A 14,075-nucleotide genomic window follows, 5' to 3' on the forward strand; every position below is an offset into this window, starting at 1 on the left:
GGGACGATTCCGACAAGTGGATCTCCAAGAAAACAACGCGCAAATGCATCGGCGGTGGTCGGTGTGAAGGCAACCATCCTTATGCGGATGGATTTGTTGCGTTCGAAGTTCAATGCCTTTCCAACAGACGGTAAGATAAGCCCGCTACACAAATCTGGGGGCGGGTGTAACGAGAGTAGGAATCCAACGGCGCGATCCAAAGATTTTCAGGCTCCCAAGGGCAATTCCTCAATGCGAGATTGTCCGGCATGTCCCTCCCACCATATCCCATTTCACTTCCCCAAAAAACGAATGATGCATCCAACTGACCATCCCTTCACTGATCCAAGTAATTTCAGCCCAGCAGATAAACTGACACGTGTTCCTTTTGGACACTTTAAAACGTATAGTAAATCATCTTTATTAAGCTCTGGACGTCAAATACCCTTTCGCCCAATTCGAACAGTCAAACGGCTCAAACGGGTTAATCAGGCATCTGACAACTATTGACCGCGAGACTCACGTCCTTCATGATGGACAACCGACGGTGTAACTTAGGGTTAAGTTCCAATATCCACCACCCCACAATGTAACGCCTCGCGAGGACAATAAGCTATGACGCGACGAGAGCAATGAGGGGCGGGTTATTGGAGAACTGTGGGGAGGCTGGACTGTATATATAATGCCTATATAAGGCAAGAGAGTGGTGAACAAGGAGTGTCCATAAGGGCAGACGAGATGAGCGATATCAAGAAAGACGCGAATCGAGGCGAAAACAAAAGCATTCGAAGTGAAGAAGTACGGCGATTAGAAATATGCAACACTCATGGCAATGATACCCTTGCTGCAAAAAGATCAAGACGAACGAAGTCACAGCAATGGAAATGTTGCTGGATGTCAAAATTCAGGAGTGCTTATATACACGACGATCACGTGAAAACGCGTCTTTCCAAGGTTCAAAGGCTGACCCAAGACTTCCTATTGCGGACTAGCGTACCGCGCATACTGTTGTGACATAGTTCGTATCCAGAACCCAATCCTTATGTTGCAAGAAGAAGGGAAAAGGCCAGTGAATGTTGCAGAAATATGGAATTTGCTCATCAAGCCGCGGTCTACATGGAACAGGGCTCAAAAATTGCTATAAGATGTGAGTTGGGTTCAAAGCTCATTGTGGTTCGAAATTTCTTGGCAAATCCGCCAGATCGCGAATTCACGTGATAATGGTGTCGTGGAGCTACGTCATTTTCCCATCTTCTCCGATTTTCGACGCTGGAATTGATAGCTGAACGACTGAAATAGCCATAACGATATTACTGCACAAATCATGGCAATGGAATGTCGTCAGCTCGTAAAGGCATTCGATGATGCTCATGAGTTTCTGAGCCCGGTTCTAAAAAGAGGCACGCGACCTTAACCTTCTACTCCTCCGAAACATCGCTAACTCTCTTGAAGAGGAGATACAGAAATCTCGCGGTCAATCTATTGTCCAAATTCTAGCTCGAAAGCTCTCAGTTCAAGGCCAAGGACATGGCGATGCCACGTTACATGTAATCCAACGGGCACTAGATCTCCTTGTCACAATTCATCGCGCCTATGTTGACTCAAACCTGGATGTTGGGATCGATAAATCTAATGGAAATGGCTGCAGAGAAGACCCTGTTCTTGAAGATACCAGGCGGCGACGGGCAATCCATGGCCTACTTGACCTGATTTCCCTTGAGGGCATATACCCTGCACTATCCCAGGGAGTTGGAATACCCCTTCAGCAACGGGTGATGTCTACCCTGCCCACTGGCGTTGTTGCAAGACAGTCAGAAGCGACTTCCAGAGATAGGTCGCATGATGAACGCCTATTGCGGTTGATAATAGACACTTTAACGCCGATTGTTTGTCACAAACACTCTGGTATTCAACCAATAGTTATGAGTAGAATTCTCGGGGACATATTGTGTGCCACTGCAGAGCTCGCATTTCATCCACATTCTCTTCCACAGGAACAAACCAGCGCTTATGCGGAACTATTTCAAAAGTTGATTGAAGAGTAAGACGCGCATTGTTGATGATTTTTGAGTGTATGCACCTGCTAAATACACCCAGATCTCCCACACCCACGTTGCTATCAATTCTCTCATCGTTTATCCAAACAAGTTCTGCTCCGTGGTTCAAAAACATAATATCTTCGGAACTATCACACGTTCCTTTACGGAAAGACGGCGTGTTTCATACAATTATTTTTATAGCCTCTCAATTTGAGCCTGCTTTGGGCCAAAGTGCAGAAACTGCGCCTGCTCAAGGTCCTCCAATCACAGTGCAAGCTATCATGCAAATTTCTCGGCTACTTTCCTCAGTTCCTCAAGAGATTTCAGCAGACGACTATTTCTACAATATTTCTCCAAAACTACTAGCGCTTTTGGATGGAGATGAACCCGATTTACAGAAAACTGCATCCTACGTGATTGGTAGTGGAATACTCGGAAAACGGGCTCTTGGAGAGCCTGGTGCGATTGGTTACAAAATATTCGTGAAACCTATCCTCGACTCACTTCATGGAAATATGACAACTGAGGTTGCTGCGTGGCTGAGAAGGTTTTCGTTAGATGGGTCCGCTCTACCAGCAAGCCCACTAAGTGATTTGGAGAGCGTAGTTCTCATAGATGAACCAAAGCTGCTTCTATCTCTTACAAGACTGAGCGCATTAGTTTTATCACATCCAAACCCAAGCCTTTTAAAACGATTAATTCAACCCGTCTTCCTGCCACTGTGGGCGTTAGGGTGTTATGCCAAAGAGCATCGAAAATCATCCTGGTATGGCAAAGTTTCCACGCTCCTGCAGACCTTTTTCTCCATGTCTACTGGCGTATCAAAATACGACAACTTGTCCGATAATATACTGTGGGATGGAGGAAGAACCTGGACATTTGGCCCTGGGCAAAACGGGGGCGTTTCAATTAGAAAACGCACAAATTCCCCTGCCCAGCAAGTACTCAATACAATGCTTCTCATGAAAATTTTGGATGACCGCATCGATGGCGTCTTAGAACTGCTAGGCCTGGACCCTCAATCCGAGGAGCTTGCTGGTGATATTTTTCTCCATGTTAGCCGGAAGTGGCTACTTGGGCATTCTGGAGATCATACCCAGAAAGAACCAGAATTTCTGCACGGTGGTGAAGATTTGCAAACTACTTTGCAGAAGTTGACCAGTGCCAAATTCACGGAGAAGCTCCTGAATAAGTTCAAAGATAGTTTGGCACGGCGCCCTGACAGAATACTGGGAATCGTTGAGCAGTTGATACAAAGCGAGGTCTCATTGAGAACAAAACCAGCCCACGGGAAACTGAATAATCCCTCATTTCAGTCTTTAGGTAATATCGTTGAGAATTCCCAAGGGATTTCTGACAATGATAACCCCGAACAGTCCGAGTCGTTATCAGCTTCGTTCAGTCTTCTTTCGACCATTCTCGCTTCCCCCGATTTTTTCCTGTCAGAAACATTATCTCCAGTAATTCAAAGAATAAAAGTCCAACTGGACAATCTACTCCCTAACTTACCCTCCCATCTTATACAACCTGCAACCACCGCGTCGATGCTACTTGAAATGACCCTCTCATCTTCATTATTCCCAGAGCGGAAGCCCGAGGCAATTTCCTCGCGGATCTCCGACCTGGAAAAACATCGCCAAGCTCTTGAACATCTCTCGTCCCCCTTTCCTCCGATACAGGCAGAAGGGCTTACCCTTCTCTCGTGCCTGATCACCGAATCGTCTCCAGTCCTTGATATACCTGCAACGCTCTCTCTTCTCCTTTCTTTGTTAAGCAACTCGAATATCGAATCTTCCTCAAATGACGAATTTGTTTACCTGCATGTCATTAAGATTATTGGAGTTCTCGCGTCCAAACACCCCCGGACAGTTATTGGGAGCCTGGCAGAGCGTTATGCGGATAGAAGCGAACAACATAGCCTAGACCAACGATTGAAAATCGGGGAGGCGTTGTTGAGGGCTGTCCAGGAGCTAGGAAATGCCTTAGTCGAGGACACGGCAAGAACACTAGGCGGAACCATGGTTTCAGTAGCCGGAAGACGTGGCAGGAAACCCTCCGCGAAGCGGGCCAGAGGGGAAATGGCGAAGAAATTAACGACGCAACCAACCGAGACGGAGGATGATACACTAGATCGTGAAGCTGCCGACTTAATGCAACAAATTGACGAAGCAATGGATTCAGAGGTAGAAAATCCCGCTCTTGAAGCTTATTCCGCCAATATAATCGATGCATGGGCTGCTGGAGCGGCATCTGACTTAGAACCTGACGATCTACGTATCCGGGCATCGGCCATGTCAATTTTAGCATCAGCCATCCAGACAAACGTCGCAGGCCTTGGACCGTCCGTTGTATCCTCATCTGTTGACCTAGCACTATCAACTTTGAACTTCGAGCAGGGCCCGGAGAGTGTCATCCTGCGACGAGCTGCCATAATCCTGCTTCTCGACCTCGTCAAAGCGCTCGATACGGCAAGGGAAAATGGGATTAACCTCGGCTTCGGCTTCTCGTATTCTACTACTACCAATAATGATAATCAGTCCACTGACTTTATCAACCCTCAACCACGTTACCCGAACCAGGGAATCATTGGGAATATACCGGATATACTCCGCGTCTTAACATTCGTGGAAACCAGCGAAACCGACCCCGTCATCCGTGGACATATACGAGTTCTCATCGAGAGCTTCGAGGCATGGCTGGAAAAATCGTTATTGTGGGGAGTAAGGACTCGTGAGGGCATAGGCGAGCAACCTAGATTCGAGTTAGGGGATCGTTTGGCTGGGTTGGATATTCATCCGCGTGTTGATGGTGGTGGTGGTAGCCGCCATCAATTGTCTGGGCAAGGGCCACGGATCGAGGAAATTGAATAGGTGTCTCGTTCTTAACAGGAGCGTGAAGACCGTCTTCATTTCGGTATTTGCGATCACCACATGTATGTAGTTGCATTCTCGTTACCATACGTGAAATATGATCATCTCTGGAATGTAGAATGTAGTACTATATAATATGCATGTAGTTCTGATTCAAGTTCCGACGGCTCCTTGTAGTTACCAAGAGTATCCAGAGCAGAATCCAGAGCAGAGTAAGAAACTACTGATGTTTTCAGTGGTTGACTAGGATTGCACTTCCTCTCAAGGGATCATGCGAATGAAGTTGGTGGATCCAGACTCGAGATGAAATGCATGATAATTCCCATCGATCAATTTGTTTTTAGTAAAATCAAGTGCCTAGTCATACACGAAGAGTACAAAACGCCTACCTTCCCGACTTCCCTATAGTCCATTCCCAGAAAAGTGCAAAATGAATCAATGTAAGAAAAAAAGCGCTTGAAATCCTGCAACCGCGGATATATTATCGTATCATTCATTATATCGGGGCGCCATAATATTCCCCACGGCCACCACGGCCACCACGGCCTGCCCTGCTTCTGCCTCCACCTCCCCGGCCACCACGACCACCTTGCCACCGGCCACCATCCCTCCCGAATCCTCTCCCCCTCCCCCTCCCGAAGGAATTAAAAGAACTATCCTGATGCCCCCGAAACCGCTGTCCATGCCGCTGCTGAAGAGGCTCCGGACGCGGCCCCGCATCAGCCCGCGCAAATCGCTCCTCATCACTAGCATGAAACTTATTCTCAATCCCAATGAGGTCACAAAACTGCGCCGTTTGCGGGTTCGTATACTCTGGCGGCATCTCAGTTGTCGTGATGGGCACGGCAGGGTCGTAGACGGGTGCGGTGATGGTGAAGTTGTGCGGGATGGTCATTCTGCCTGGTTTGACGACGTTTTCTTCTACCCATTGTTCCGCGGCGAGGATGCTGGGTTTGTAACGTGCGTCTCCCTTGTTCGTGGGTACGGAGGCGTTGGGATCGCCGAGTGTGAGTTCGTTAGCGAAGGCTCGAGTGATGGCGAGCCATTCCTTGTCATATTTCAATTGGTATGGGCGGCTCTCCTCTCCGGTTTCTCCCTCCTCAGGAGACGAGATGGCCGGGTATTCCACCAATTCAATAAATTGTCTATGTCTGTCGCATTTATCAAGGGCCAGGAAGCTGGTTTCTGTATTGCTGATGGCTTCTGGTAAGGTAGACTCGAAAACTGGGGCATCATCTAGAATTGTTTCGGGTTTCCTGAAACTTGCTGGTAGTTGATCTCGAATTTCCTTAGGGATATCCCCTGATTGTGAAGCTTCAGCTGCATCCACTGCAGCTGTAGCGGTTTCTTCCGCTTTCCCTGATGAAATACTATGTTCAATTTCCATTTTATCCGTATTTCTAGGCTTAGTGCTTGCGGTATCCTCTTGCTCAAGTTTCTCCGAAGTGTCGGATGAGCTATCAAGACTAATATCAATCTCGTCGGGATTTTTAACCTCGGTTCCTCCGCCTCTTGTCTCTTGTTCGGTAATTTTCCGAAGTTCTTGCTGGGCATTATATCCGATTTTTGCAACATCCTCAATTTCACGTCCTAGGTTATCGTCCTTAACCGTAACCTTTTTCCACGTTAGCTGGTAATTTACCTCTGGTCTACTTATCAAGCCAGCCTCAATCTGTTTCTCATACTCGGCCGCTTCCTTCATGAGTCGCGCACTCTCTTCAGCATCGTTTTTGGTTGCAACTGAGTGGAAGTTCTGCCAGGCAGATAACTGTGCACGATCACGTTCTGCACCTTGAGCAGGCTGTGGCTGTGGCTGTGGGGCGTTTTCGGCGCTCTCTGCTGCGCGCGTTGTGGCTTCACCATCGCCACCAAGCGTTGACATTATGATCTCCTCACTCATTGCAGTATCTACGATTGTAGCCGATACTTCCTTGGATGATATATGTGCTGCATCAAGCACCATTTCGACACTCTGAGTAGCTGTTATACCTTCATTAGTAGAACTAGGCGCGTTAGGTTGCTCATTGGTAATAAGAGACGGTGAATTGAGAACATCATCTCCTAACGATGGCTGCTGGGGTTGTTGGTGAGGCTGTGGATTTGGATTGAATCTATTTTTCAACCCCGCTGGCTTATAATCACCATGTGTTAAACTTGCTGCATATTTGCAATGGAGATGTGCAGAAAACCAGAAGGCGGGTCGAAGGCGATCCATAATATATCTCGCAGCAACACTGCCTAACCTTCCTGAATTCGCGTCCGGTTCAAACAATGGCTTCTTCTGGAACAGTTTTTGAAAGTCGCCATGCCATTCAATACCCTGAGGCCAGTCGTGGCTTAAGCCCAGATCAACCTGGGTTCGAATTTGTAGCAGTTTGCGAACATCGAGTTCCCTGACATGGTAAATGCTCTGTATATCGGCACGGTTATACGGGAGCCTTTCAAAATGGGACTTGCGATAGTCATATCCTTTCCAGATTCCAGAGATACCTGCGATTCTAAGAGGCCCACAGCGGATGACGTTGGCAGCGCCAAGATAGTAGATGTTGGGGGCTACCCACCCTCCATAGTAGAGCTCAAAGAGATGATTGCTGGCTTCATGGTTTCCGCCAACAAAGATAGTCAAATATGGAGCGACACGGGCACCGCTGTAGTACTCATGAAAATCCCCAATTTGTTTGTACTTCTGCGGAACTGACATGCAGCTCAAGTCATGCGAGTTGCGCACTGCCTAGCAGAGAGGGATGGGTGAGAACAAGGGAAACAAATGTATATACGAGCAGCCGAAGAAGGGGGGAAATAGCACACCTGAAAATCGCCACCAATGATGAGGAGATCGACGCCATCCCAGCCCTTGACTTCTGCCGCTCTAGTGACTGACGAGTATATGTCATTCAATTTACCGTGTCCCTGTGTGATGTTAGCCGTGTGTTTCGGTACCCCACCAAAATATCAATATTACTATAGCCAAGTCGGAAGCGAACACATACGCAGCCTTCAAGAGCCACCCTTAGATTTCGGGAAGGAGAAGCAGGAATATGCTGCATGTTGAACAGTTTTGGATGTTGGTTGCTGTGCTTCAGCGCGAAGCATGAACTTTTCAAACGTACAAAAATAGAATGAACAACGCGTCTGTCTTTGAAAAAATGAAAATGAAAAGAGCAGACCGAAGATGGGAGGGCAGCGCTCATAGCCCAGAGCCCATTTTACTATTTTGTTGGATCAAATTGTTGTTGCTGTTGTCAAATTATTCACGTCCTCAGCGTTGACCAGGAAAAGCTGATTACTAAGCCGTATTGACAGGTAATCTTTAGATCTCTATGATGTCTTCATTGCGACCACTTACGATGTTGGTATTGGTTTTGACTTTGCTCCTATTTATTTAAACATCGTTTTATTCCTTAGTTACCTACTCTTACTGGTGTATTCGCAAGTACAGTGCATCACTTAGTTTGACCTATCCATGAATGTTCGTTGGTGCTGCAGAAAGAACGCTAAATCCATTGATATTGATGACTCGAGTCCAATAAACGGTTTATACCTTTCTTTTCGAAAATTCCTCGAGTCCCTAGGCCAATCAATACACAAAGGTGTAGACTGACAACTGCTCACCGTGGCGATAAGCTACGGCCGTAATTCAGCAAACCCAGCCAGCCCATTGATCCAATTCTGCTTTCACTATAATAAACGGGAGTGTAATGATTCGTTGGCTCATTTGCCTGTTTTTGCTATCTGTATTCTCACTGGACCAATGTGAGAATGGAAATCGGGCGTAGGTTTGCCGAAACACTTTTCCATCACCGGAACATTTCACAAGGGTATGTTCGATAGCTACGTACAGGGATTAGCAACTCGCACGGCAATCGGGCATACAATGTAAATATGTCTATCTATATTTGTGTCCATGTCACCTGAAACTGTCCTCTGCTTTGAACAGCAGAGGATATTCTTCTGTTGACTGTAGATGGGGAATAAGCTATATGCTTCCCCCAGTCATATTTTAACACCCATCGAGGTGAGTACAAGAGGTAATGATCCGACGGCGATTGATACAAGGGAAATGGCACTTCCATCTCACAGGTTGCATAGTGACAGGAGCGGGTAGCCACAGGAACAGGCGAGTTCGAGAGTTTTTTTAACTCCTCGCTTGCATGAACCTCTTTTAGGGTTTTGTTCGAGTATGTTGAACAATTTACCTCCCCGCACGACGGTATATGACAGGGGATAGGCGGGGGTAGTATTATCCTGTGAAAGCTGTTCTGTAGCACCTGCAACGGTCGGAGGGGTGAAGCCGGTAATGGATTGGTCGCCGTAATTGTTTGCCCAAGTCGAAAGGGTTCGAGTCCCGGGGTACGAAGATCATTGTATAGCATATACGTATGTCGGCAGAGACCAGGGTGTTCGGTGTTCCCTATCACTGTGCTATGCGTCGCTCCGAACTGGTCGATGAGTGTAATAATATATAGGCTGCTCTTGGACATTGCCCCGGTACTAAAGGTGAAATCGTTCGGCTTCATGCGTGCTCGCTGAGTCATCACGGGCTTGCCGAATACACGCCGCTTTCTATTTTAGGAATAGCGACAGTGGCAAAAACATCCCCGTCCCTGACACTTATCCGTATCAGGTTTGGTTCCGTAAAATTCTACGGGCGCCGGTATGTGTTGTGTATGACCCCATTACATCACGTCCTGGTATCTTGTTGCCTCCACTGACGCTCGCTTCTCCCCGTCTGACTCTTTTCGAGTGTGTTGCCGTTTGGCGTTGTTATTGAGTCGGGCTGTGTTTGTGTGATCGTGCCGGATCCTTTGTCCCGTCTCCTCTCGGTTAGCTGGTTTGTCGCATGTCTCCGTCACATCAGGCTCGCTTGACCATCACCACTGCGGTCCTCACCACTTCTCAAGCTTGTCCTCAGCTACCTCGTCGGCTCCCATTCCCAATCCCATATCCCCAGCCAGTATCTCTGCGCACACTCCCCTGCGTTGCCTCTTCTCCTTTCGTTGTCAATAATTTCGTCTCTTCCAGTTTTGCCGCCATAGGACGCCACCTATCCACAAGCACTACCCTTCCAGCACAGCAGCCTCACCACCACCATCATCATCATCATCATCAGCAGCAGCAGCAGATTCACCCTCTATTTCCAAAGCCTCAGCACACTATGGCAATCGTTGAACGCCTTACTGAGGGCCTCGAGAAGCCCTCCGTCGACGATCGCTCATACCGTGTGATCCGTCTTCCAAACAAGTTAGAGGCTCTACTAGTCCATGATCCAGATACGGACAAGGCGAGCGCGTCGGTTAACGTCAACGTTGGCAATTTCTCAGACGATGATGACCTCCCGGGAATTGCCCATGCTGTTGAACATGCTCTCTTTATGGGGACTAAGAAGGTGAAGCCGTCTAACCTCTGGCTGCGGAGATGTTAAAAATAGGGAAAAAATGACACTTGCTAATGAATCTCGTCGTCTAGTACCCCAAAGAAAATGCCTACAACCAGTACCTAGCAGCACATTCTGGACATTCAAATGCATACACTGGAGCAACGGAGACAAATTATTTCTTCGAAGTAGCTGCCACAGCAACCTCAGTTTCCAAAAGCACTCAGTCGAGCACTCCCGCCACCCCAATACCCGCAGAGGTGGAGCCATTGACGGATGGCCTTTCAAGACCAACCATATCGCTCACTGCTACTGCTGCCGACAGTGCAGTGTCTTCTTCCAGCGATTTGGTCCCCCCTCTTTATGGTGCTCTTGATCGATTTGCCCAGTTCTTCATTGCTCCACTTTTCCTCGAGGCTACCCTCGACCGCGAGCTCAGGGCTGTAGACTCGGAAAATAAGAAGAACCTCCAGAATGACGACTGGAGACTCATGCAGCTCAACAAGTCGCTTTCAAACCCCAAACATCCCTACCACCATTTTTCGACCGGAAATTTGCAAACATTGAGGGACGGACCCCAGTCACGTGGTGTTAATGTACGTGATGAATTCATTCGGTTCTACGAAACAAACTACTCGGCAAACCGTATGAAACTTGTTGTCCTGGGTCGCGAATCTCTGGATGAGCTAGAGGGTTGGGTTGCAGAACTGTTCGCCGATGTCAAGAATAAAAACCTGCCGCAAAATAGATGGGATGATGTGCAGCCATATACGCCGGCGGATTTACAGAAGATTTGTTTCGCTAAGCCAGTCATGGATACTCGATCCTTAGATATTTTCTTCACTTACCAGGACGAAGAGAATCTATATGACTCTAAGCCAGCTCGGTATATCAGCCATCTGATCGGCCACGAAGGCCCCGGAAGCATCCTTGCCCATATCAAAGCGAAGGGCTGGGCATACGGTCTTTCTGCTGGTCCCATACCCATCTGTCCAGGCTCCGCGTTCTTTACGATATCCATCCGCCTTACCGAAGACGGTATCAACAACTACCAGGAAGTCATTAAGACCGTCTTCCAATACATTTCGATACTCAAATCACGAGTGCCAGAAGAATGGATTTTCCAAGAGATGAAAACTCTCGCAGAAGTCGATTTCAAATTCAGGCAGAAGTCCCCAGCAAGTGGTTTCACAAGCAGCCTCAGTAGTGTGATGCAGAAACCATTCCCTCGTGAATGGCTCCTTAGCGGGCCCTATTTGCTGCGGAAATTCGATGGACAGGCCATCCAACGCGCTCTAGATTGCTTCCGGATCGATAGTTTCAATATCGAACTTGTTTCGCAGACGTATCCCGGGAACTGGGACTCGAAGGAGAAATGGTACGGGACCGAATACAGAGTCGAGAAGCTCCCAACAGACCTGCTCTCTGAAATCGGACGCATTCTGGAGGCCCCTTCATACAATCCGATGCCAGAGCTTCATTTGCCACACAAGAATGAATTCCTCCCGACTCGCTTTGATGTTGAAAAGAAAGAGGTTGCGCAGCCGGCAAAAAGGCCAACTCTCATCCGGAACGACGACCGTGTCAGGGCATGGTTCAAAAAGGATGACACCTTCTATGTCCCTAAAGCAAGTGTTGAAATTATCCTTCGGAACCCGCTGGCATATGCCACCCCTGGAAACAATGTTCTTACAAAACTAGCGTGTGGGCTAATCCGAGATGATCTTCAAGAGTACTCCTATGATGCTGAGCTAGGTGGGCTTGATTACAGTTTATCCCCGAGCGTTTTCGGTCTCGAGGTGTCGGTGTCTGGGTACAATGATAAGATGGCAGTCCTTTTGGAAAAAGTTCTGCATAGCATGAGGGACTTCAAAGTCAAGCCTGACCGGTTTAAGATCGTTAAACAGCGAATGGCCGATGGATTCTCGAATTCTGAGTATCAACAACCCTACCACCAGGTTGGAAATGTGACAAGGTACCTCACGGCGGAGAAGACGTGGATTACCGAGCAACTGGCAGCTGAGTTAGAGCACATCGAACCCGAAGATGTAGCCGCTTTCTTCCCGCAACTCCTCCGTCAAACTCACATCGAGCTTCTGGGTCATGGTAATCTTTATAGGGAAGACGTGCTGAAAATGGGAAACATGGTCGAATCCGCATTCCATGCCCGCCCATTGCCGCGGTCCCAATGGAACGTGCGACGGAACATAATCATACCACCAGGAAGTAATTACATCTACGAAAAGACTCTCAAGGACCCTGCAAACATTAACCACTGTATCGAATATTATCTTTTCGTAGGCGACATTACGGACCCGCAATTACGTGCCAAGTTGCTCTTGTTCGGTCAGCTCACCAACGAGCCAGCGTTCGACCAGCTCAGAACGCAGGAGCAGCTAGGCTATGTCGTATGGAGCGGCATCCGGTACGGTGCCACCACATTGGGGTATCGGGTCATCATCCAAAGCGAAAAACCCAACCAGTACCTAGAGTCTCGCATCGACGCTTTCCTAATCCGCTTTGCTCAGGCACTTGACAGCATGACCGACGAGGAATTCGAAGACCACAAACGCAGTCTAATCAACAAGCGCCTCGAGAAGCTGAAGAACCTGAATTCCGAAATGAGTCGGTTCTGGTCGCATATCACGTCTGAGTACTTTGACTTTACCCAGCATGAGACCGACGCGGAGAAGGTGGCGGGATTGACAAAGGGTGATATTGTCGAGTTTTACCAGCAGTATATCGACCCGCAATCACGAACGCGCGCGAAGTTATCCGTCCATTTGAACGCACAATCCAGCGCACCCGATGACGAGCGCAAGAAAAAGGTAGTCGAGAAACTGTCAGACCTTGTATCATCGTCGTCAACGGAGTTCGATAGCGGGAAATTCAAAGCGTCATTCGCCAACGTGAACTTCATGACGACCGACGTCATGACGAATAAAAACGCCATCGTATCAACTCTCAAGGGATTTCTGGAGACTGAACTAAAGCTGGATAGCGAGAAAGTGACCAGCATCGTCGAGCCGGCTACACACGTGATTAATGAGATACTACAAGGGCTCGGGATTAAGGCTATACCTTCGCCACCCTCCACAACTGGTGGTGCCGCAGTCCCTGCTACCGAGAAAGTCAACGTAACGGTTAACGGGGCAATCAATGGGACGACCAATGGCGCCGCAAATGGCCATGCTGTCATACCAACGCCGTCGTCAAAGCCCGGGCAGCCGACGTACATTACCAACGTGTCGGAATATAAGGCGCGTCTTGCCGTCAGTGCTGGGCCGTCTCCAATCGTGGACCTGAGTGAGTTTGAGGAGATTGATCCGAAGCTGTGAAGGAGCTTTAGTCTGATTTTTTTATCCCTTAATTTTTACCTTATTATTTTCTCCATTTACTGGCCGATGGGGGTTGTCATTGGGGAAAGGGAATTGCACAATCAGGCGGTGGGGTATGTAACTGACAATTACCAGTCGCTAGGGACTTTCGACTGGTTTTCTGCTTTGTCCATTGATTTTCCTGCTGTTTTCATAGATATATACTTTGTATCGCATGTTGACTATACATTTCGTAAGGTAATAGCTATAGAGGAGGTAGTTACATCGCTAGCTTAGGATGTAATAGAAAAGACAGACAACAGAATATTTCACCACACCACACCACACCACGCCACACAGTTACTGCTGTTTACCCATTCCCCGCATTGGATACGGCTTGTTACATAAAATATGATATCTACCCTGTAATAAGGCAGCTTGATACGAACGATTCGGGGTGTCCAAACAGGGTTTTTTCCCTACTTTCCCCACCAGA

The 14,075-nt window shown here is 48.0% G+C and overlaps 3 protein-coding genes across 3 annotated transcripts; 2 read left to right on the forward strand and 1 right to left on the reverse strand.

The window, feature by feature from the left end:
* Window positions 1-717: 717 nt before the first annotated feature.
* On the forward strand, window positions 718-4,888 carry HCBG_06326 (uncharacterized protein; the record flags this gene model as incomplete). Its single annotated transcript, XM_045433375.1, has 5 exons — window positions 718-777; window positions 972-997; window positions 1,279-1,366; window positions 1,443-2,020; window positions 2,077-4,888. 5 exons carry the CDS (start codon window positions 718-720, stop codon window positions 4,886-4,888), a joined length of 3,564 nt encoding a protein of 1,187 aa, XP_045285688.1.
* A 496-nt stretch (window positions 4,889-5,384) lies between these two features.
* On the reverse strand, window positions 5,385-7,935 carry HCBG_06327 (lariat debranching enzyme; the record flags this gene model as incomplete). Its single annotated transcript, XM_045433376.1, has 3 exons — window positions 5,385-6,503; window positions 6,531-7,619; window positions 7,879-7,935. 3 exons carry the CDS (start codon window positions 7,933-7,935, stop codon window positions 5,385-5,387), a joined length of 2,265 nt encoding a protein of 754 aa, XP_045285689.1.
* A 2,108-nt stretch (window positions 7,936-10,043) lies between these two features.
* Window positions 10,044-13,905, forward strand: HCBG_06328 (a-pheromone processing metallopeptidase Ste23; the record flags this gene model as incomplete). Its single annotated transcript, XM_045433377.1, has 2 exons — window positions 10,044-10,274; window positions 10,355-13,905. 2 exons carry the CDS (start codon window positions 10,044-10,046, stop codon window positions 13,598-13,600), a joined length of 3,477 nt encoding a protein of 1,158 aa, XP_045285690.1.
* Window positions 13,906-14,075: the final 170 nt, after the last annotated feature.

The sequence above is a fragment of the Histoplasma capsulatum genome (genome assembly GCF_000150115.1).
Source record: "Histoplasma capsulatum G186AR genomic scaffold supercont2.9, whole genome shotgun sequence".
Taxonomy (NCBI): Eukaryota; Fungi; Ascomycota; class Eurotiomycetes; order Onygenales; family Ajellomycetaceae; genus Histoplasma; species Histoplasma capsulatum.